Consider the following 23,095-nt stretch of genomic DNA (forward strand, 5'->3'; position numbering starts at 1 on the left):
GTGCTGACAACACCAAGTCAAGGGTTAAGATCCCCTTACCAGACATCTTTAAAAAAAAAAAGGAAAACTGATTTTCATGTATGGAATAGGAAATTTACTGATATTTTATTAATGTAGACAGACTGAATATAAAATAGTTGGAAGAAAAAGAAAGTAAAATGGCAAAAGAAAATTAAATATATTGTCTATTTACAAACTGGGTAATAATTCATTATACAAAGAACTGAATCTACCAGTGTTAGGAAAAAAATCTTAAAGGTATGCATTTTCCCCCTTTTGGCTAGTAAATTCTATGTGGTGAACTGTATAAACACCTGCTTTATAAATTAATGGCATCATTCTGTTTTTCTCTTGAACACATTTATGAAGGCATCATTTTTGCAGGAACCTAGAGTATTGTGATTCACAGTCCTATACTTGTACATTATTTCAGAAGGCACTGAAACCCCTCAAGGGGAGAAGTCTAGAGAGTTGAGGTTCATTTGCGACAAGTCCCACTTGAGTGCAGCATCTTAAAATAGCTTTTTGTTTTCAAATAAGATATATTACATGTTTCAAACTGTACATGTTTATCACACATTCCCTGGGCTTGCCTTATTTACAGATGGTTTGAATAAATGTTTCTGTCTTTCCTCAGCATTTGAACATGGTGGTAGTAGTTAAAAGCCAGCCCCTGATTAACATGAAGATATTTTTGCTCTACAGAATGTGAATTATCCAAACACAATAATGCTGGCATCCTTTCATAGTGAAGTTGCCTATTCTACAGCCCCTTAGTGGTGGTCAAAGTAGTCCCATTTGTGCTAAGAAGTTTTACATGTCTTAAAAGAAATAAAGTTTCTTGTGGTATTTTGGGTATGCATGCTGACAAAGGCTGTAAATTAACTTTTAAGTGTGGTATTTTATGGCATTCCAAATTAAACAATGATTTTCTTCCTATGTGTATAACACACTCCATGTTGAAACAATTATCCATTTTAATCTCTTAAATAACTTCAGCATTGGAACATTTTTTCATATTTCTTCTAGTGCCACACACAGCACACTAAAAACCACCCAGAAATGAAAAAGACTGCATTATATTCATGAACTTTGCGTGTGTGTATATATAATAATATATACTTACACGTGTGTGTGTATACACATAATTCTTCAATGTAATGGTATTCTTCATTTCTTGGGTTTTTAATACATCTGTATTTGGCACATATCTCTCTTAACATATATAAACACACACATATATGTAATAATGTATATTTACATATAGGCATGTGTGTATTTGTATATAATAATAGCATTCCTAGAAAGAAAGTCATGACCTTGGAAATAAAATTTGGGTTCAAATTCTGCGTTTCATACATACTAGCTGTGGGAATTTTGGCAATGTCCTTAGAATTTCAATATCATCATCTGTAAAATCGTAATTAAAAAGTAACTCAGAAAGTTGTTGTGAGAATTAAATGAATCAACATTGTGAAATATGCTTAGCTACAAAATAAGTGTTCAGTAAACAATGAGTTAATTGTGTTTTCATAATCATTTATTTGTAATATTTTTTATTTGCATTAATAAAGCAGGTTTATTGAAGTGTCTCAATTCATTGGGATAATAAGCAGAAAATATTTTTCTTCAGAGAACTGATATGCCACCCTTAAAACTGTGCTATGTTGAACTTACTTTTTCCTCTTTACAATAGAGATCTTGACCAGATGCTATATGGTATTGACCTTAGCTAGATATTGACAAGATCCTACATGGTTTTATTTGTTTGCTTGCTTTTAATTTAATACCAGTTCCGTTAATTTTAAAACCCAGACATCCTTTGCAAAATGCACCTGTCTGTGACTATGGTAGCATGGGTTAAGGGGCATGTTCTGCTTTTAACCACCTCTCTCCTCCTGACACATGCAGGTGCTAAGGCAGGGTCGAGAATAAAAAGAGGGCAAACCAGATGAAGATCCAGTCTTCTCCATTGTTAGCCCTAATGACTCTTGTATTTCATCTTACTCTATGAGTATCAAATGGTGGTGGGGAAGGGACGCTGGCACTAGCTTACCCCACTAATGAAGGCCTCAATCCTGTGCCTCAGTTCATTGTCTCTAGGCATTTGTAGTTATTGAATGATTTAGCCACAACCTCAGATGGACTACCCATCGGTGGCATTCATGCCATATCTCTCCTAGTTTCCCAAGCCATGGAGATCACCAGATGACACTAGATCCTAATCTCAGACACTCTCCAACACAAGTGCTCAGGTTGCCAGGCTTGTGTAGAATCGATCCTCTTTACATCTCTAGAGTGCAGAATTTGATGAGGTGTTGTCATGATCCTTCCACCTGATGTTCCCCTATTATGTCATCACTTCAGCCTTGCTTAAAGAGCCCTGGGACTGTTGCTGACAGTCCTCCAACTAGAAATCACCATATGTCTTTCTTTTTTGCAAGCACTCTCCTAATTTGGGAGTTATTCTCTTGGCATTCTCCTCCTTTGGGAATAATTTCTTTCCACTAACGTGCAAATACCCTCTACCCTGTCGGTCATCTTACATTCACTGTGGGTGATGGTGTTGGGTGGTGTTAGTGGAAGAAGTATATTTAAGTATATCTAAGTATTTTAGACTCTCCAAGTCTGTGGAGAGATGGCTGAAACCAGTTATTGGGAAATTTGTGAACTTAGATTGTGGGATACTACTTCCTTTTTATACTCAACTTTGGTCTTTAACTAATTCCAGGACATCAAAAACGGCTGAAACCAGTTATTGGGAAATTTGTGAACTTAGATTGTGGGATACTACTTCCTTTTTATCCTCAACTTTGGTCTTTAACTAATTCCAGGACATCAAAAACAAAAAAAAACAAACCAAAAAACCTTTGAGCATTTTGTTAAACAGAGAAGGAATAACAGTAAAAGTCATAGAATTTAAAGTGGCTAATAACCTTTAGTGAAACTCTTAAGTGAATAAATTAGGGGGAAAAAAAAAGTCTCTTGGCTCCCATAGTCTTTTTTTAAATAGACTAAAATCTAAAGGAAATTGAGTCATATGCTGAATGTGTATTTTTTTTTAATTGTATGAAATTCTACTCTTTGGGAGGGAAAAAATAAGTTCCACTCTTTATAGTCAAGATGAATGACTTTCATTGCTTGAAATAGTAGCAGTGGCAATGAAGGAAAGGGAAAGAAACATGTCTATGGAGCAAACTGTTTCAGAACCAATGTCTGTTGCCTTTAGTAATAGTATAATATTCAAAGCTCTGGGCTGGCCGGTTAGTTCACTTGGGAGAGCATGGTGCTGATAACACCAGGGTGAAGGGTTTAGATCCTGTATAGGCTAGCTACCAAATAATAATCATAATCATAATCAAAACTCTTTAGCACAAATACATAGGCATATATTTCCAAAGTATTACTTCCCCCTTTTTAACTGAACATAATCCAAATGATAAAACATAAGAAGACTTACAGATAGCTGAGTATATTTCTATTAAACCTGAATCAAAAGGTAGCCCAGGAGAGCCTCTGGTTGTGAGGTACAATTCGAATTAACATCAAACTTAGACATACTCCAGTTGTTTTTCCTGAATAAATTAGCTCAACAGAAGAAAAGATCATATCGTTGTAGTTGCAAATGTCTTGGTTAATTTGTCCTGTTGTGTCTTAAATAATGAGCTGAGCCGTACCTGTTCATTCGCCTTCATGCAGACGGCAGCCCGTGAGTCCTCCTGCACCCCCGCGCCCCATCTCCCCGCCACACACCTACGGCTACATTTCAGGGCCCCTCGTCTCAGATATGGACACGGATGCGCCCGAAGAGGAAGAGGACGAAGCCGACATGGAAGTAGCCAAGATGCAAACCAGAAGGCTTTTGTTACGCGGGCTTGAGCAGACCCCTGCCTCCAGTGTCGGGGACCTCGAGAGCTCTGTCACTGGTTCCATGATCAATGGCTGGGGCTCAGCCTCAGAGGAGGACAACATCTCCAGCGGACGCTCCAGCGTTAGTTCTTCTGACGGCTCCTTTTTCACTGATGCTGATTTTGCGCAGGCCGTGGCGGCAGCCGCAGAGTATGCTGGTCTGAAAGTGGCACGTCGTCAAATGCAGGACGCCGCTGCTGGTAAGTCACGCTCTTTCACCCAGCTGGAAAAGAAAACTCCATGTGGATAGGTTAGTCACTGATTATCTCCTGGGATCTTGTGTCCTACATAAAATGCAACTGTTATTGCTGTCTTTTTTGTTGTTGTTGTTGCCTAAGGAAACCAAGTTCCAAGAATATGACTTAGTAGGACGATTCCCTTTCTTTTTCTGATAAGACATTTTAAGTCATGTTTTATTTTTATTTAATGAATCTTATGTAATGTGAGTGATAGGAAGCTACCAGGGAAGTCCTAAATTTTAGGATGGTGATAGCAAATATATATGAGCATATCCATTTGACCCAAATTGGTAAAATTTCGTTAAGGTATGCATATAGTCAATTAAATAAAGTTTGTATTATTGAATGTATAGTGTAACATTTTTTTTTTCCTTTTTTTTTTTTTTTTTGTCTTTTTTCATGTCCGGCAACGGACCGCAACCCTCAGTGTCGCACCCGTACCGGACCGGGACCGGCAACGGGATCACAACCCTCGGTGCTGCGCCCGCCCCTCGCTCAGCCAGTGAGCGGGAACCGGTCTGTATGTGGGATCCGAACCCTTGGCGGGAGCACCGCCGCGCTCCCAAGCGGCGCACTGTAGCAGTGCGCCACCGGGCCGGCCCCTAGTATAACATTTTTTAATGTAGATAACAACAATAAGTTTGTTGTGCTAATTCCCTTACCACATTTAATTAGAAATTCTCTAGGAGAAATAGATAAATCTTCAGGTGGGACATTCAACCATTGGAAAAGCAACTATTTCTCCTTAACCCTCATTTTCTTCATGTCCTCCCAAATTAGAATATTAATTTAATTGAGAAGATATAAAGATGTTTGTATTATGCATAGATTTTTCAAGCATAAATGTTTCACGCTTTAATCTAATAATTGGGAGCCTGAATTAATCCAAATGCTTATTATATTTTTTTGTATTTTCCCTTGTCATTGCCAGTAGCTCATTTTTAATGAAAATACATATTTATTCTTGTGTTTTAACTTATTTTTACTTATCTCCTCCTTCTCCCAACCTTTTTAAAAAAGTAAATAGTATGAGAAAGAAAAGAATTTAAATTTAAAACATATTTATCCCATGATTTTCATTTGTGTAAGATGAATATATGGGTGTGTATATATAGATACATACACACATTTATGTACATATTGTGTGCGTATGTGTGTGTGTGTGTGTGTGTGTGTGTATTTCTGGTAGCCAAGAAAATACAAATAGAAAAGTAAAATAATGTGATCAGAAAGAAAGAGATACATTTCAGAGAAGGAAAAAAACCATCACAACAAATCAATAATTGGTATATATTTTTTAAAGTTTTTCTTCATTGTGTAATGTATCACATTGGCAGTTTTGCATGTTCTCATCAGATATTAGGTTAATGATTACTTTTGATCAGTGTAGAATATACTCAAGGAAAATTTAACTCATATCATAAAATCATCTCTATGTATTATTTATCAAGAATGTGTTGTAGGAAAAAGATGTTTAATCTCCCTCAACTTATTATTGTAGAATGTATATTTATTTTAGCCAGGCCTATATTTTAAGAAATTCAACCAAATATCTTTTTTTTTCCCCCAGTAGCAGCTGAATGTAATAAAATATGCAAACATAATTATCTTTCTTAATAAATAAATAACATCTAACTTTACATGTAGCTTTTGTTTCTCCTTATTTTTTAATCCTCTGTTAAAAAAAAAAGTAAGTAAGTGAAATTAAGCATCTCAAGCCACTGCTTTCGCTTTGCATTAAGGGTGTTTTTCAGTTCATTAAACCAAAGAAACAGAGAAATAACATTGAAAATTCGTCTGTAAACGACCTTATGCCTCAGGGTCTATGGCCTTACAGTGGATGGCCTTACACAATAGAATGAATAATGAGTTCAGTCTCAGCTCTAATTCTCTGTTTTCATGGATATGTAACTTTAATTGTAATAGTTCCCATCATAGCTAAAGAGAGTTTTGTTTAATATTTTATTGTATTGTAATATAGTGGCAATTCTAGTTCTTATTTGGCTCATAATTACAATGAACTAAACTTGCATTGGCCTCCTTCTGCCTATTACAATGTTCTTTTCAGGAAATGGTTTTGCTGATCATGTGACTTGAAGTTAATATGAATGAATAATCCAATCACATTGCTTTTCACTTGGCTATATTAACATCTATTATTTAATATGCTGACATTAGCATTTTAAATAGGTTGATTTCACTATATGTGGCTTCTCCTTAGCCAAAAGACGTGTTGTCTAAGTCTGTTTGAAGTTTCTTGTGGTACAATAGAAAGTTCTGGATTTGGGACTGAAATACCCAGAAACCAAAATAGTGAAGGTTAAGGCTAATAGCTCTCTATTGTTGTTGGATTAAATGTGTTGTACCTGCTACAGCCAGAGAATTTGAGAGCTCAGAAATGCACCATGTCTTATTAGTAAATTCAGTTTCCACTGGTACCTGGGATTATTACCCATCTAAAAACAAACAACCGAAAACTCCCTCTGTCACCACCAAAAACCAGAACTCTTGGAAGTGTCACCTTAAGTATCAGAGCCAGCAAATATCTTGAGATAGAAAAGGGGTGTAAGTAATTTTTGGCAAAATTACTAAATATGTGAGCTAGATCAATTTCAGACCACTTGGAAGGAAAATACCAGAGATTGTATTAAAATATTAGGAGTCTGCCTTTGAAGACTATTATGAATATATATGCATATATTATTTAAATAAGGATGTAATTTGTACTGTTAATTCTTAGAACATGAATTTCACAAGGACTTTGGTTCTTCCTCTTGAGAAAACAAATGTTGAATATATTATACAAAAAATTATTCAATATTTTTTTCAAGAATAACATTTTATTGAAGCTAGTTGCAAAAATAATCGGAATGCTTTTCTTGAATAAACAGGTATTATGAACTTTAATGCAATCAAGTTACTATGACTTAAAAAAAGAAAAAAGCCTGAAAATGCTTTTAGAATATTCTCTCCAGTGGTTAGTACAGAGTGACAAAAAGCTTATAATTTGCTGGAAGAGTTTATTTAAGTTTTTTTGTTTGTTTTGTTTTGTTTTTTAAGTTAGGGATGTTTCTAGCATTAATGTTTTGTGTTAGTTGTTCCTGTGGTAATTAAAGTTCATTGATGAGTTTGGCTCTGATCAGTTTTTTTGTTTGTTTTGTTTTGTTTTTTAAGTTAGGGATGTTTCTAGCATTAATGTTTTGTTTTAGTTGTTCCTGTGGTAATTAAAGTTCATTGATGAGTTTGGCTCTGATCATTTTTTCCTCAGGCCGCCGACATTTTCATGCCTCTCAGTGCCCTAGGCCCACAAGTCCTGTGTCTACAGACAGCAACATGAGTGCTGCAGTAATGCAGAAAGCCAGACCTGCCAAGAGACAAAAACACCAGCCAGGACATCTGCGCAGAGAAGCCTACACAGATGGTAAGTCCATTGAAACGGACGGAAACATCTATGAATCTAGCCTGTTTACCCTGCCTCTCTAGGACTAGAAAATGCATTCACTGACATTAGAAATTACATTAAAAATTCATTACCAGTATGCTTCCCATTACTTATAGGAGTGGCCTACTTCCATATCTTGTCAAGCATCTCTAGTCCTTGTGGTTTTCTAATAAACTGGTTTTTTAAGAAACTAAAATAATGCATACCTTCAATGTCTTTGAAAGGTTCTTTTATAGTTTCAAACAAATGGACATTACTATCATTGAAGTAATGACACAAGATTAGTCTTCATCAGATTCACTGATAATTCCTCCAACATGTTCTCATGGTCTCATCTTTTTTTTTTTTTAACAATTTTGCATTTAAATAGAAGCAGTAAACTTGTTCGAATATTAATTCTAACCATAGTGGTATCACAAACAGTTATTTGTGCACCAAAAGGCAAATAAAATCATTTCCTACGTGCCTTTACGTACAATACAGATGCTCACTGGAGAGGTAGCGCTTATGTTCTGAAGGGAGCATGAGAAGATAGTGCAAACATCATGATGTTGTCTAGAGAAAGCCTTTAATGAAAGTGCCTCAGGTGGCCCAGCATTTATTAAACCGCCACCTTCTTCTCATTTTATAAAACAACCCCACGGGCTTTGTTGGAAATTCACGTAGGATAAATTCTCTCAGACTCACCCATCTCGTCAAGTTGGCTAAATTTGCTGAAGGGGTGGGGGAAGAACAGTGTCACCAGCAGAGTTTCCTCACCTCCTGGTCCTCTGCAACCACAATCTGATTAGGACTTTCATTACCAGTCAGCAATTTTTCAAAAAGGCCATCATTTGCCATTATCATATGAAAGCCTAATATTATAGATCCTTATCCAAGGTTACAAGGAGGGTTTTCTGAGATACTTCTCCCTGTGATTCCTGCCACTTGACAGAAAAATTTAATACAAAGCTCACAGCAGGATGAGCACAAGTAATTTTGCAATGAGTGGCTGTCCATGCTATTATCTGTCCTTTATTCTGAGTATTTTCTCTTACTAGCATCTATCTGATATTAGACTACATTAAATACTGGCATGACACAACGCACCTGGGCCTCCTGGCTCCTGCCCAGGACTCTTGTCAGTGAAACTGAGCTGTCAGAATATTATCTGATTCTGAAAGGTTATTACAGTGGCTTTGTGCATGTTTGCTTCTGAGAAGGAACAAACACTAGGTATAAATCCCCAAACTCTACTGGCAATTTTACATTTATGGGACCCTTGTAATGGCATTTTACAAGTTTTATAGCTGTTTTATCAATTTTTATTATCTAGAAGAGAGTGCTGCTAACTGGAAAACTGGCCAAACATCAAGCCTGAATGTAAACACATCTAGATTGAATGCATAAGGGAGAAAATCTGGCCTAAAGCTTTGTGCAGATCTCTCCACCTCTTATTTATATTTGTTTGGAGGGGAGTCTGGTATTCAGTGATGCTTTAAAAAAAGTTTTAAATAATGTAATCATGCCAAGTTAAAGAATAATAGCATCACAGTTGTACATTACACTATGCTCGAAAATTGTTATCTGTATTTATTGTTCGGTATTCTGCAGTACTTATTTCAGTGTGTTTAATAATTAAATATAAATTCTAACTAATCCCTGAATAATGACTATTAAATTGAATGATGAAGCACCACCCAAGTTATTTTTTTAAAGTTAATTTCAGAAATACCAAAGAAATATATTGAAATATTTGTAAAGCCAAAAATTAATCTGAAATATTATTTGGACTTCTAATTGCTCATTTTGCAAAAGTAATTATGCAAAGTTATCATAGTGCATACGGCAACACAGAAGCCAATAATTATTTTCTCTAAGCTCCAAAAATAAAAAAAAAAATGGAGACATGGTTAAAGCTATTTTTAAATTATAGCTTTAACTTCTGTTGAAGAACAGAAGTTAATGGAGCATTAATCCATCTTCAAGTTACGTTTATTGTACTTACAAGTGTTGAATTTAATTCTGTATGCTTATTGTTTAATAAAATAAGAAAATAACAAAGTTATACATTATTTTATACATATCCACAATGCATATTACCCAATTAAAATCATATAAATGCAGATATTTCTTAATGCACCAAATAAAAGAAAAGCATATTGTATTAGTCCTTTTCTGTTGCTTATAACAAGATACCTGGATAGTTTGTAAGAAAACAAAATTTATTGCTTATAGTTTCAGAGGCTGGGAAGACCAAAGTCCAAGGAACACATCTGGTGAGGTGACTCTACAGCAATGCAGTATGTCACATGGCGAGAATGACAGAGCAGAGAGAGAGCTAACTCCACCTCCTCTTTTAAAGCCCTCAGAACCATGCCCATGACCACCATTAAACCATCAATGGTTAATCCATTTACTCGGGCATGGTCCTCACAATCTAGTCATCTTTTCAAGACCCCACCTTTCAACTACCACAATAGGATTTCCCACGCGCTTGACACTGTCACAGTGGGACCCAATCCTCAGTGAGTTTGGGGAGACATCCAGTCCACAGCACATATACTCTTGATAGCAATAGTTATGACATAGAGACCAAAGCCATTTTCTCAGAAATTATTTTCTCAAATTTACACTTCACTTTTTGAAAAATTATTCACAGACCATTTCATGAAGAAGCTCAATGGCAGACACAACTTTTACAATTTATGAAAAAAGAAAAGGGAAAGGAAAAAAGAATTTAAAGAGCTACCAATTGTTAAAATGCAAATTAAACATATTAGTAAGACATGGGGGATTTTGTGGGGTTTTTTTTCTTTTTAATGAGTGAAATACATTAACTATGATGGATAAGTTGGATTATGGTCAATTGACTTATGGGAACTATGCTCAGAATATAGTATATCAGTCCTGAATTTGCAGCGTCTTTGCTTTGTAAATTTTATTTAAGTTATGAATTTCTTTTGCAGAATTTTTGCAAGCTGTGTAGAGAGGGATAAAGAGTAGTTGTGTCTGAACTAATAAAGAGTAATTTGGGGTGATCCTTGTCAGCCCCTGTATTAGTTTGCTAGGGCTGCTGTAACAGACTACCAAAGAGAAAATGGCTGAATAGAAATTAATCTACTTGGCTTATAGATGGCTGTCTTCTCTCTGTGTCTTCACATGGTCTTCCCTCAGTGTGTACAATCTTCTCTTCTTAAATAGACTCTAGTAATATTGGATTAGGGCCAACCCTAGAGACCTCCATTTTAACTTAATTATCTCTTGAGAGACTCCAAAAACAGTCACATTCTGAGGTATTGGGGGTTAGGACTTCAACATATGAATTTTGGCAGACACATTCAGCTCATAACATCTTATGGGCTCCTAATGCATGGCATTGTAGTCATACCTTGCTCTGTTGATGAGTTTAAGGCCTCATAAACACCCAGGTGGTACTTCATGCAAAGCCAAGTGCCTCATGCTATAGTCGCACTGACAGACAGTATCTAATTATTTATTTATTTCATATTTGCCGCTTACAAGTTTAACCCAGATGAAGGGTAGGATTAAAATATATGAATATTTATCAGTTAGAGTCTTATTGAGTTAAAGCCAAGCATAAGTGCATTTCTAGGACCTTCTAATAGATTCTTTCCACCCCCTCTTTTCAACCTTTCTGATGCATTTACATACTTGATTTAAAAATGAAACCTACATTATTTCTCCAGCCCTACTTTTCATAAATTATAAATTCACCACCCTCTTTGGAATGATGTTATTTTGACTTGATTTATCATTAATTACCAGGTCTTGGGACTTTAAGCAGTTAAGTAAATAGAGTGCTGGATCTCTATTGCAAGTTAATGCTGGCAGAATTGTCTGCATGCACATGTTTTTATGTGTTACTTTACATGCATTATACTGTTATTTAGAAAGGCTTATATAAAGAATGGGTGTTTATATGATTATATAAAAAGAGTCTATACATATAAAATAGCTCCACAATCCCATTTGTTAAATCTAATTTGTACTGCTCATGGTATGAATTGGATGAAAGCACTATTTATCACTATGTGAAATACAGAATTGTTTATACGATGATAATCCCTGGTTTGACTTGGTAATTATTTTATAATACCTAAGAAAGAATTTATTTGGAAATCTTTTTATGTAAGAAAATCAAACCTGGCAGCATTTCTCTCTAATTGTTAGAGGTACAGTGACATATATATACAAAAGTTAGAATTCTTAAAACTACCTTTGGGTTCTCTTCTCCTTTCCACCTGTGTTTTAAATAGCACCTATCTAGAACATCTGGTAACAGATTTTGTCTCAAGAGTCATATGTTCCCCAGACTTTGTATGATTTTATGATAGTGGCAGTCATCAGCTTTGATATCTGATAAGCCCAGACATTTTGTCATTTGATGGTAGTCACAGTCATCAGCTTCCTGATAACCTGTGTTTGCAATCTGGTTTAAGTTTGTAGCAAGCAGATGGTGCAGAAATGAGCCCACAGTCCTTCACTCCCTCTGCTTCCAGGTATGCTCTGAATTAGACTTTTCTCTTCTTGCTTGTCCCAGGTTTAATCTGCACCTGGAACCACTGTGCCTTGGATCTCTTGGTTTTAGTCTGCTCAGTACAGTAGTCTAACTCTCTCTTTTTGGTTTTCTTTAATAAATAAGTAGCAGGACTGGCTGGTTAACTCACTTGGTTAGAAAGTGGTGCTGATAACACCAAGGTCAAGGGTTCAGATCCCTGTACCCCCCAGCTGCCAAAACAAAAAACAAACAAAAATAAAACATAAATAAATATCAAGTGAAGGAGGAATCTAATTCTAGTACTTATTTAAAGTATTATTTTTTGAAAAATACATTAAAGTTGTAGACAAAGGAGGAATGGATATCGTGTACTAGTGACAATGGCAATCTATGTGACAATACAAAAAACTTGTGATTTTGTAGAATCAGGGAAATTAGTGCTATTAGCTGTATTTAGGTTACCATTTTAGCTACAGTGTTTAAGCTATTTATATGATACTATAACACGATAAACTATAAAAATCAGCAACAAAAAATGCAAGTAAAAGTTTGATCACTTTTTATAATGGGTTTCTAAGTAAAACGGCTGGTGGTAAGATGGCAACTCAAGCTTTCTGCTTTCAGAGTCTAATACAATGGATTCTAATGCCTTAGCTTTAGCATATGATGTCAAAAGAAAATGAGCATAAAAAAAATTATACCTATTTATAAGACAAAAAGGGTCTGTTTATTTTTTTTTTAATTATAAGAATCAGAAACACAGTCATCCCTCAATATCTTGGAGTACTGGTTTCAGGACCTCCCATGGATACCAAAATCCAGGATGTTCCAGTCCATAAAATGCTATAGAATTGGCATATAACCTATTCATTCCCCTACCTGTGTACTTTAAATCATCCCTAGATTACTTATAATACCTAATACAATGTAAATGCTATGTAAATAGTTGTTAAACTGTATTTTTTTCTTACTTATATTTTTTATTTTTGTATTTTTTTTTCCAAATATTTTTGACTTGAGGCTGATTGAATCCACGGATGTGGAACCGGTGGATACGGAGGGCCAACAGTGTATGTAAACAGCACTCAATGAACCATTGTCAATAACAGTAAAATATCTAGAAAAAAACCTAAATATTCCTCTGCAGGGGTCGGCTAAATAATGATATATTCAGAGAACAGAACATTATCCAAACTTTTCAAAAAAAGACGTACAGCTGTACATACACATATGGAATTGTATACTACTATACAGTTAAGTGAAAAAAGTGCAATCCCATTCATGTTAATAAAAAAGAAAGGCTATATATTTGTGTATGGTACTTTTTATAAGAATACCACATACAGCTGGGCAGACAGGTACTGTATACAATACCTGGTGTGACAATTTTACCTGGACATGAACAGTGTGCCCTGGAGTTACTAGACTTGGTAGTCCTGCTTTATGTGCTTAAATAATTTCAGGAATGATCTATAGAAACTATTCAAACCAATTACCTCTGCATAATCAATACTGAGGATTTGAAATAGAGGTGGGGAGATACCACAGGTCATATTTCCTAGTTCAAACCCTTACATACTTTTGAATTTTTTTTACCATGTAAATGTATACTTTTTTAAATCTAAGGCTAATTTTATAATACTAAGCATTTAATAGATGTCTTATAAATGCTTTTTAGTTGATGTATTTTATCACATAGACATTACTCTCTAAATGTGAAAATATTATTTCTACAGACATGATTTTAAAAATGTAGTTATGCTGATAATTCACAAATCTCTCTGTATCTCTGGCTTAACCTCTCTTGATATTCAGATTTTATATACAACTAACTGTTGCATATCTCTGTCTGGATACACCAAAGTTTCCTCCTATTCACTTTTCTAAAATTGAACTCATGCTCTTCTTTCACAAACATCTCTTCCTCATTTGTGCCTTCCATACCTTCAGTGATGTTTCTCTCATCCACCTTCTCAATGTAGCAAAAATCCTAAAAGTCATCTCAGAGTCTTTACCCCCCACCCCATACACACACACTTGATACTGTATTGCACTGACCATAAAATAATTTTGATATTTCTTTATGGTTCTCTCTCAAACCCATCTTCTACTGCCCATCTGAACATCCGCCAACACCATTTTATTCCCTATCATTACTTTTGTGAACTATTGTAACTAACCTTTTGACCTCCTGGGTTGAAGCTTCCATTTTATTCTATCTTCCATACTATAGTCAGAACTACCTAAATTTAGAATTTATTCATATTCTTCTACCAAATGGTATTAGGATACATATTTCTTTTCTCCCTGAAAGATATATAGGAGTCATCTTGAAAGATAGTACCACTTAAAGAAAATAAATTTTCTAGATATCAAATTTTATGCCTACTTTTACCCTTAAGTATGTCTGATATAAGAAATTGAACTATATATGTTATATTATATATAACATGTTTTACCTAATATATAACTACAACTATAACTAATATATGAATGATTAACCTATAGTCATACTAGTGATTATCTGGTTTAACCCCTCTGGGTATACATACAGAGTGGAGAGATTCCATCAATGAATGGTAGATTGTAAACATGTGATTTGTTGAAGTAGTATAAAAACTCTGAAACAGAAATTAAGAATCTATGGGCATTAGTCCTGGTTTTGATCATGTCTACCTTTGAGACTGGAAAATAGGTTAAAGTCCCCATGTTTGAGCTTTCTTATCTACTAAAATGGAAAGGGATTTAGGCTAGATTAGAGATGGCAAATAAGTCTCAAGTCAAGGGCCAAACTCAATCAATTTGAAGTGGTTGCCTTAAGGAGTAAGTCTAAGCAACTGGGACCCGCAGTATCATGCTGAAATCAATTAGGAAGGTCTACCATGGACTGAGGAGAAGTTACAGTACATATGCCCAGTACTAGCTATCCCAGGAATAATCAGTGAGTCCCAACTCTGTCATTCAGTAGTTCTGTGCTACACAATGGGAGTATATTAAAATGGTTGATTTTCTTGCACCTTGGTTGCCTTCAATTGTTCTAGTCCATTTAAGGTACAGTATCTCACAGTTGAATGTGACTAAAATGATAATCCTAATATTTGATGATCTTAAAAGTGGCAGACTTTTACAGTGTTTTAAATATTTCTTTTTAGATCTTCCACCTCCTCCGGTGCCACCACCTGCTATAAAGTCACCCACCGTCCAATCCAAGGCACAGCTGGAGGTACGACCTGTAATGGTGCCAAAACTCACTTCTATAGAAGCAAGAACAGACAGATCATCAGATAGAAAAGGAGGTGGTTACAAGGGGAGAGAAGTTTTGGATGGAAGACAAGTTGCTGACCTGCGAACAAATCCAGGTGATTCCAGAGAAGCACAGGAACAGCAAAATGATGGGAAAGGTCGAGGAAACAAGGCAGCCAAACGAGACCTTCCACCAGCAAAGACTCATCTCATCCAAGGTACTGATATGTTCAAGCAGTAGATAAATACAGATTGAGCATATGTTCTCAGGGCACTCAGTCAGGCTCTATCAGTCCATGTGAAAACTGGTAAGATTAAGAAGTTTGCTCTGTAATAGAAGAGACAGGCCTGTACCCAAAGAACTTTAGTAAGATTCATTTCAGTACATGACACTACATAAGGTTTCCTTAGAGAGGTGTCAGTTGAGTAAAGGAAATGGGTTGAGAAAAGAACATGAAAGTATGAAAATGAATATTTGATGAACAATGGTTTCCAGTTTGGCTGGAGATTAGGATTCTTGGGGTTAGAGAAAATGGTAAGAGATAAAGCTAGAATGGTATTTGTGCCAGATTGGAAAAACCAGAGTTACTATTCTGAATAGTTTTGGATTTATAGTCTAGGCAGTGGTGAGCCAGCAAAAAATTTTGAGTGAGAAATGACATATAGGATTTGTATTTTAGAAAAATAACTGGCAGTATTGTACAGTGAAGGAAGAGACTGGAATCAGGCAGATGAAGGTATCTTGTACTTACGTTGCAGTAATAATCTAGTTATAAAATATGAAAGCACTGAATTAAAATAATGCAAATGGAAAGGAGAGGATATGGCCTATACAAGCATTCAGACATAGACCAAACACTACTTGGTGACTAACTGAATTTAGAAAAGTAAATTGAAATAAGAGAGTAAAGAAAACAAGTTATTCAAATGTTGATTAGGTGGCAATGTATGACTAGTGGGACACAATTGTATTAACTAATGTAGAAGAAATTGGGAAAAGGATAAATTTCATGGGAAAAAGTAATTTTAGTTTTGAATGAATTAAGATATGAACACAGCTATGGAGAAAACCATTACAATTTAGACAACTAGTCTTCAAGATCAGGAGAAAGGCTGTAAGTAGAGAGTGGATTTTAGAACCAGCAACACAGGGGTGATAATTATGTGAATTACAGAGGCTAAATATCAGCAGTGATATGCTGGTAAATGTTTAGCAATCAGTTCTCTGGGAGGAAAAACAAAACAAAATCCTAATTTGTAGCTATTTGCTTACTTCTGTTGTGTAAATACTCCCCAAATGGCTAATTTCAAGATACTGATATGGAGGAGGTGAGAACAACAGGCTTTTGTGAGATGTTGAGCCTGCTCCAGTGCACCACTAGTCAGGGAAAGAATGCAGGAAGAAATTTTAAGATAGGAAGGAATATAAAATGCCACAGAGGTGAAAGTTGGATGTGAAACCAGAGGGAATAAAAAAAGTATTTGCAATATGTTGTTCGTGGGTGGTATTCAAAGAGCTGTTTTTAGTGCAGTAATCAGAATAGAAGCCATACTGTAGGGCACTGGAAAATGAATGGAAATTTTGGAAGGGAGGTGATGAGCATAAGGTCTTTTCAGAAGGTTGGGGATGAGGACAGGTTGAGGGAGGCTTTGACAGGAGGGCCAAATCAGTGGAAATGTCTCAGGATAGGGGATTTGAACATTAATGAAATTCTGCTATTTGCAGCAATGTGGATGAACTTAGAGAAAATTATGTTAAGTGAAATAAGCCAGGCACAGAAACAGAAATACCATATGTCTTCACTCATAAGTGGAAGCTAAAAACAAAAACAAAAACAAATAGATAAAGACAGAAAGAAAGATATACCAGTCACAATAATTCTTTGAACTTGCAAAAGGAGAGAACAGAATTGAGGCCATCAGAAGTGGGAAAGGGAGAGGGGGAGGGGGTTAGCCAGAAATTGATAAAGAGCCACAAAAAATTATTACATTGTGTAATGTTAAATGCACTAATTATTCTGACTTGAGCATCACATATTACACACAGTTATTGATATTCAGCACTGTACCCCACAGATATGTACAATTATGTTTCAAAAAGAAAAATGAAAGAAAGAAAGGAAAAGAAACCATTTCAGGCAAAGAGATAGAAGAAAAGAAAGATGCTTATGGAGGAGTCAGGAAATAGTAGTCAGTGATAAGGGAATGAAACTTAGATAGAAAGCAATATGGGTACTATAAATACTGTATTTTAATAGATATATTTTGGTTAGATTTGATGTCAGTCTATGTTCTGTTTATTATGGGCATCTGGTCATTAGCTCACTTACATTCAACATGGACAGATGTCTCCACTGTGTGACCACATGGGCCTTGGTGACATCGTCACAATCCAAAGTTGGAAAACGTTTTAGCTTATTTTATCAAGTTTTAGCCAAAATTGATCTGCCTTTGAACTTTTGACTCATGGTGACTATACTCTAAGTAGTGACTTATAAACAGAATGTCATGATGTTATCTTCAGAAATTTAGTAAGCTGTTCCTTATGTTATAAAAATATTTCTCACTAAAGAACTTACACTAGAACCATTTGTCTAGAAACAAGGAATTCTATTCCATGGAAAACACTGAGATACACTGACCTGCTGTTATTTTACATGTCCTGCTTTTCCAAATTCTTATTTGAATCATAGACCTGTGTATGTTATTAAATAATCATTTCTATGCATTGCTGTAATTTTCACCTTCATAATTCAATTTACATTACTTACAATGAAAGGCTCCCTGATTTACATGTGTAATGAATGGTTATTTTTAATTAAGAAGAGTGGTCTGTTAGACTTGAATGTCTGATCTTTCTGCTGACATGTACTTCAGTTACTTCTATTTAGTTCTACATATATCAAACACCTACTGTGTTATTAAGCATTGTACTAAGTCCTGAGATTTATGTGTAAGCATGAACCTTGTCCTCCAAGGAGCTTGTAGTTAGAGAGGGAGACGGATTGTCGATTCACAGATATTTTTTTATTCAGTGTAGCCTTCATGGTGCCATGATACTTGAGAGTCCAGAAGAGGGACAATTAGCCCAGTCTTTCAGGAGATGCAATATTAGGAAAGACCTCTTGATCTTTCCTGGCGGAAATGTCATGTAAGCTGAGTGTTCAAGATAGGTGGGGTTTAGCTAGGGTAAGAAAAGTGGATTCTTCTGGCAGAAAAGTGAGCATGAAAAACTTTAAGGCCCATTGAGGAACAAGAAATTCAGTATTACTGGATAGTAAAGGTGGTCAAAGATAAAGCTCTTGAGGTGAATGTAGGCTTACCTCATAAAGAGCCTATAGATCCTGCTATAGAAGAAAGTGGCTGGGAAGAAATGGTTTAGAGGGGAAAGCTCAAGAGGCAGAGTCCTGCTGGACAATGTGTGCAGCCCTTAGACAAGAGATGCAGAGAATACAGACCAGGCTACAAGAGCAGGATGGGTGAATGGGAACATTCAAGGAACTTAGAGTCAAAACCAGCCTTAGTTGTTATATGTTTGAATATGTAGAAAGGGTACACCTAGGGGGTACAGAAAAGTTGTTGAAAGGGAGGGAAGAATGTAAAATAATTTTAGTTTTTTATCTTGTATAACTTGAGGATTAGTGATGTTGTTAGCTACGTAGAGAATACAGAGGGGGTCAAGGATTCGGATTCTTGTAACAGCCGGCTGAAAAAAAAAAAAAAAAGAGAGAGAGGAGAGAATACAGAGTGGGAAGAAATCTCTAGGATCTGGGGGTGATGAGGTCAATGTTCAACATGTTGAGTTTGAGGGACCCTCAAGAGGAGGTATTCAACTGGGCTAGCTACAGGAGCCTAAGATTCAGGGCATGGATCAGGAGATGAAAACATAAATTAATGATTCATGGTGATGAAAATAGTAGTCAGAGCCACTTATCCACTTAGTCAAAACTAATTATTGATGACTTGTTATATGTTGAGCTGGGAGTGTATCAGCACACAAAGCAGACAAAAATGCCTGCCCTCATGACAATTATATGACAGAAAGTTTACAGTCTGTAAGAATGGATGAAATCTCCAGGGTGAGTGGGGGGGAAAATAAACACACACACGCACATGCACACACACAAACACGCGCGCACGCACGCACACACACACACACACACACACACACTGGGCTGAAAGTAGAAACTTGTAGGGCATCATCATGTAAGAGCCACTTCATAAAAAGAGCTCACAGAAGATTGGCCAGAAAGGAAGGAGAACCAGCAGCTGAGAGAGTAATACTGTTTACATTGACTAAGAGCAGTGTTAAGTCCAGAGAAATAAGGACTGAAACATGGTTAGCATTAGCAAAGTCAACAGTGAATTATCTCAGTTTCTTGATATGTGTATATATATATTTTAATTTTTTTTTGGAAGCCAGGGGATCCAAACCCATGATCTTGGTGTTACAAGGCTGCTCTCTAACCAACTGAGCTAACCAGCCAGCCCCCTATCTTCATTTCATAGTAGTAATGTCGGTATAATTAGCTTTCAGTGGGATGCAGAGTGAATTGGAGTTGCAGCTACCAACATTGAATCCAAATTACTTTTCAAGAAGCTTGGCTGAGCAGTGAGGAGAGAAAAAAATGTATGGATTCATGTACAGCACAGGCGTAGGGGAAAGTTTTCAGCAAGAGAGATTTTATTATATTGCAGTTTGACAAAACTAAAGTTAATAGAGAGAAAAAGATTAATAAACAGGGACAGAAGATGAAGTTCACAGGAGACCAAGGACCATGAAGAGACATTGCAGGAGCAGTCATCCTCCTGGACCATTAGACACCTGTGAGTTGAAATTGTGGGTAGGGGGTTAAAGTTATGATAAGCAGAATGGAATGAGCAAGGAGCCAGATGAATGGCTTGGACCTCACGGGAGGAGAATGTTTGGGGGCAAGGACGGAGGAGCAATGACTTAGAATCAGTGTTGGTTAGTTAGAGGCAAACCTGCCTCCTTACCCTTCTGCTAGAGAGAATGTCATGAATGGCTTGGACCTCACGGGAGGAGAATGTTTGGGGGCAAGGACGGAGGAGCAATGACTTCGAATCAGTGTTGGTTAGTTAGAGGCAAACCTGCCTCCTTACCCTTCTGCTAGAGAGAATGTCGGTGCAAACTTCAGGAGAAATCAGTTTTCATTCAGGCAATACTAGAGAATGCTTTCTGGGTAGAAAAATTAAAAAGCCAATAGAAGAATTATTTTCTTTACGAGTTTGATGTACAAAGGGTAGAATGGACAGACTTTGGAGACAAGTGAGCAGTTGGACAATGTATTAATAGAAGTAGGAACAAAGTTAAAGCAAGATGGAGATAGAAATTCAGGAGAAAGCAGTTAACTAGAGTGGCTTGTTTTTTTTGATGTTATCAACAATGGCAAGTTTCTGACATTCAAAGTTTTACAACGTAAATACGATGTCATAATGGAGGTTGATACCTTGGAGTCTGGTGAATGAACTTGGGTTTGGCTCAGATTTCGTAGTTTTGGATACTGGACTCAGTTTCCACTAATTCCTTATAATAATACTTTATAGTTTACATAGAGATTTCTCTCTCTCATCTGTTTTCATGTCAACATTAGGAGCTTCTCTAGGTATTAACACTATTACCACTTTTTTAGAAAAGTGCAAACTAAAGCTACTAGAGAATGCTTTCTGGGTAGAAAAATTAAAAAGCCAATAGAAGAATTATTTTCTTTACAAGTTTGATGTACAAAGGGTAGAATGGACAGACTTTGGAGACAAGTGAGCAGTTGGACAAGGTATTAATAGAAGTAGGAACAAAGTTAAAGCAAGATGGAGATAGAAATTCAGGAGAAAGCAGTTAACTAGAGTGGCTTGTTTTTTTGAAGTTATCAACAATGGCAAGTTTCTGACATTCAAAGTTCTACAAAGTAAACACGATGTCATAATGGAGGTTGATACCTTGGAGTCTGGTGAATGAACTTGGGTTTGGCTCAGATTTGGTAGTTTTGGATACTGGACTCCGTTTCCACTAATTCCTTATAATAATACTTTATAGTTTACATAGAGATTTCTCTCTCTCATCTGTTTTCATGTCAACATTAGGAGCTTCTCTATGTATTAACACTATTACCACTTTTTTAGAAAAGTGCAAACTAAAGTCTAAAATAATCTGAGATCACATAGTGAATGATAGAATTGGAAGCCATGTCTAACTCGTTTTNCTAAAATAATCTGAGATCACATAGTGAATGATAGAATTGGAAGCCATGTCTAACTCGTTTTGGTTTACCTCTTTTAGTGATATTCATCCCAAGTGAGTTTGAGATGGACAAGAGCTTACAAGTGGAATCAATCCAAATCCCTAACTACTACTAGGAAAACAATAAGGCTTGTTATTTTCCTTTTCAAAAGACAGTGCTGCATTATTCATTATGCTTATAAAGTGTCCTCATTTATACATCTGAATCACTGATGCTCGCTCATGCAGAAGTACTGATAAACGTGAGTGATGCATTACACAGTGAAAGTGTACAATGGTGTTCACATGCATGTATTCTATTTCATTACACAGAGGATATTCTACCTTACTGTAGACCTACTTTTCCAACGTCAAATAATCCCAGAGATCCCAGTTCCTCAAGCTCAATGTCATCGAGAGGATCAGGAAGCAGACAAAGAGAACAAGCAAATATAGGTCGAAGAAATATTGCAGAAATGCAAGTACTTGGAGGATATGAAAGAGGAGAAGATAATAATGAAGAATTAGAGGTATCTATAAATCTTTCTAAGTTTTTCATCACTAGACTGAAGTTGTCATATACGCCTCAAAATTGGGAACATCCATCCATGTACAGAAATGTTTCTATTTTATCACAAACTTATGAGTACCCAAATGTCTTGATGCCAGAAAGTGAAGTTCTGAAAATTTAAGGATTTTCTTGAAATGTTCCACAGTTTTAAGTGTTAACAGCAGCTTCTCTGTAGATCTAAGGTTCATTGTCATTTGCAGTTATTCAGAGAAGAAATATATATGGCAAACACAGTGTCAGTAAATAAAAACTATTGATCTAGATAAACTATAATTCATAATATTGTGGTAGGTCTTGAAAACCCAGTAGGATGACAGAGTTATATGATGTGAGTGTGGCTGTTCTGCTTCTGTTATCTGTCATCCTAGTGACCGTCAGAGTTAATCTGGCTGATTTGGCCAACTATTTTCCATCTTCACTCTTTTGAAAATATGAAGCTGGTACTTGACACTGACTTTCCCAGATGGAGAACACTTCTTGAGTCAAAGATATTCTCCTGTGTTGGAATCTATAGATAGTGATATAAGACATAGTTGCCAGTAAGTAATATCATATTATAAAATTCCCCCTCCCTCCTTTTTTTAAAAATTGTGTTTTCTCCATTTAAGAAAAAAATAAGTCAAGAACAAATTTCTCTTTTTGCAAATATAGTTAATTTCAAGTAATGCTAAATGAGTATTAAACTATAACTTTTTATAATAAAAGATAAAAAAACTGTAAGTGATTGCATCTAATTGAATGTTCTTTAAAGCCCAATGTATTTTGATTTTGAGGTTTAGAATAAGAAAGACTTCCCTCCTGCAAACGCTTTTAGAGAAGGTATTTTTCTTTCTTTCTTTCTTTCTTTTTTATTATTATGAATATTTATGAGATACAAATCACCAGAAATTGCTTTTATACCCCGTATCCCCACCCAATTGTCCCCCAACCATCCTCCCCCCCCCCCCCCCCC

The 23,095-nt window shown here is 35.9% G+C and overlaps 1 protein-coding gene across 1 annotated transcript in view; it reads left to right on the forward strand.

Annotated features, from left to right (window-relative positions):
- Positions 1–23,095, forward strand: part of ROBO1 (roundabout, axon guidance receptor, homolog 1 (Drosophila)) — a 415,298-nt gene that overhangs the window by 390,743 nt on the left and 1,460 nt on the right. The window contains exons 26-29 of the mRNA XM_008574166.1: positions 3,700–4,109; positions 7,417–7,569; positions 15,244–15,552; positions 21,906–22,102. Coding sequence (XP_008572388.1) covers positions 3,700–4,109; positions 7,417–7,569; positions 15,244–15,552; positions 21,906–22,102 — 1,069 coding nt within the window. The remainder of the gene's footprint in view (positions 1–3,699; positions 4,110–7,416; positions 7,570–15,243; positions 15,553–21,905; positions 22,103–23,095) is intronic.

The sequence above is a fragment of the Galeopterus variegatus genome, unplaced genomic scaffold, assembly GCF_000696425.1.
Source record: "Galeopterus variegatus unplaced genomic scaffold, G_variegatus-3.0.2 Scaffold1006, whole genome shotgun sequence".
Classification (NCBI taxonomy): domain Eukaryota; kingdom Metazoa; phylum Chordata; class Mammalia; order Dermoptera; family Cynocephalidae; genus Galeopterus; species Galeopterus variegatus.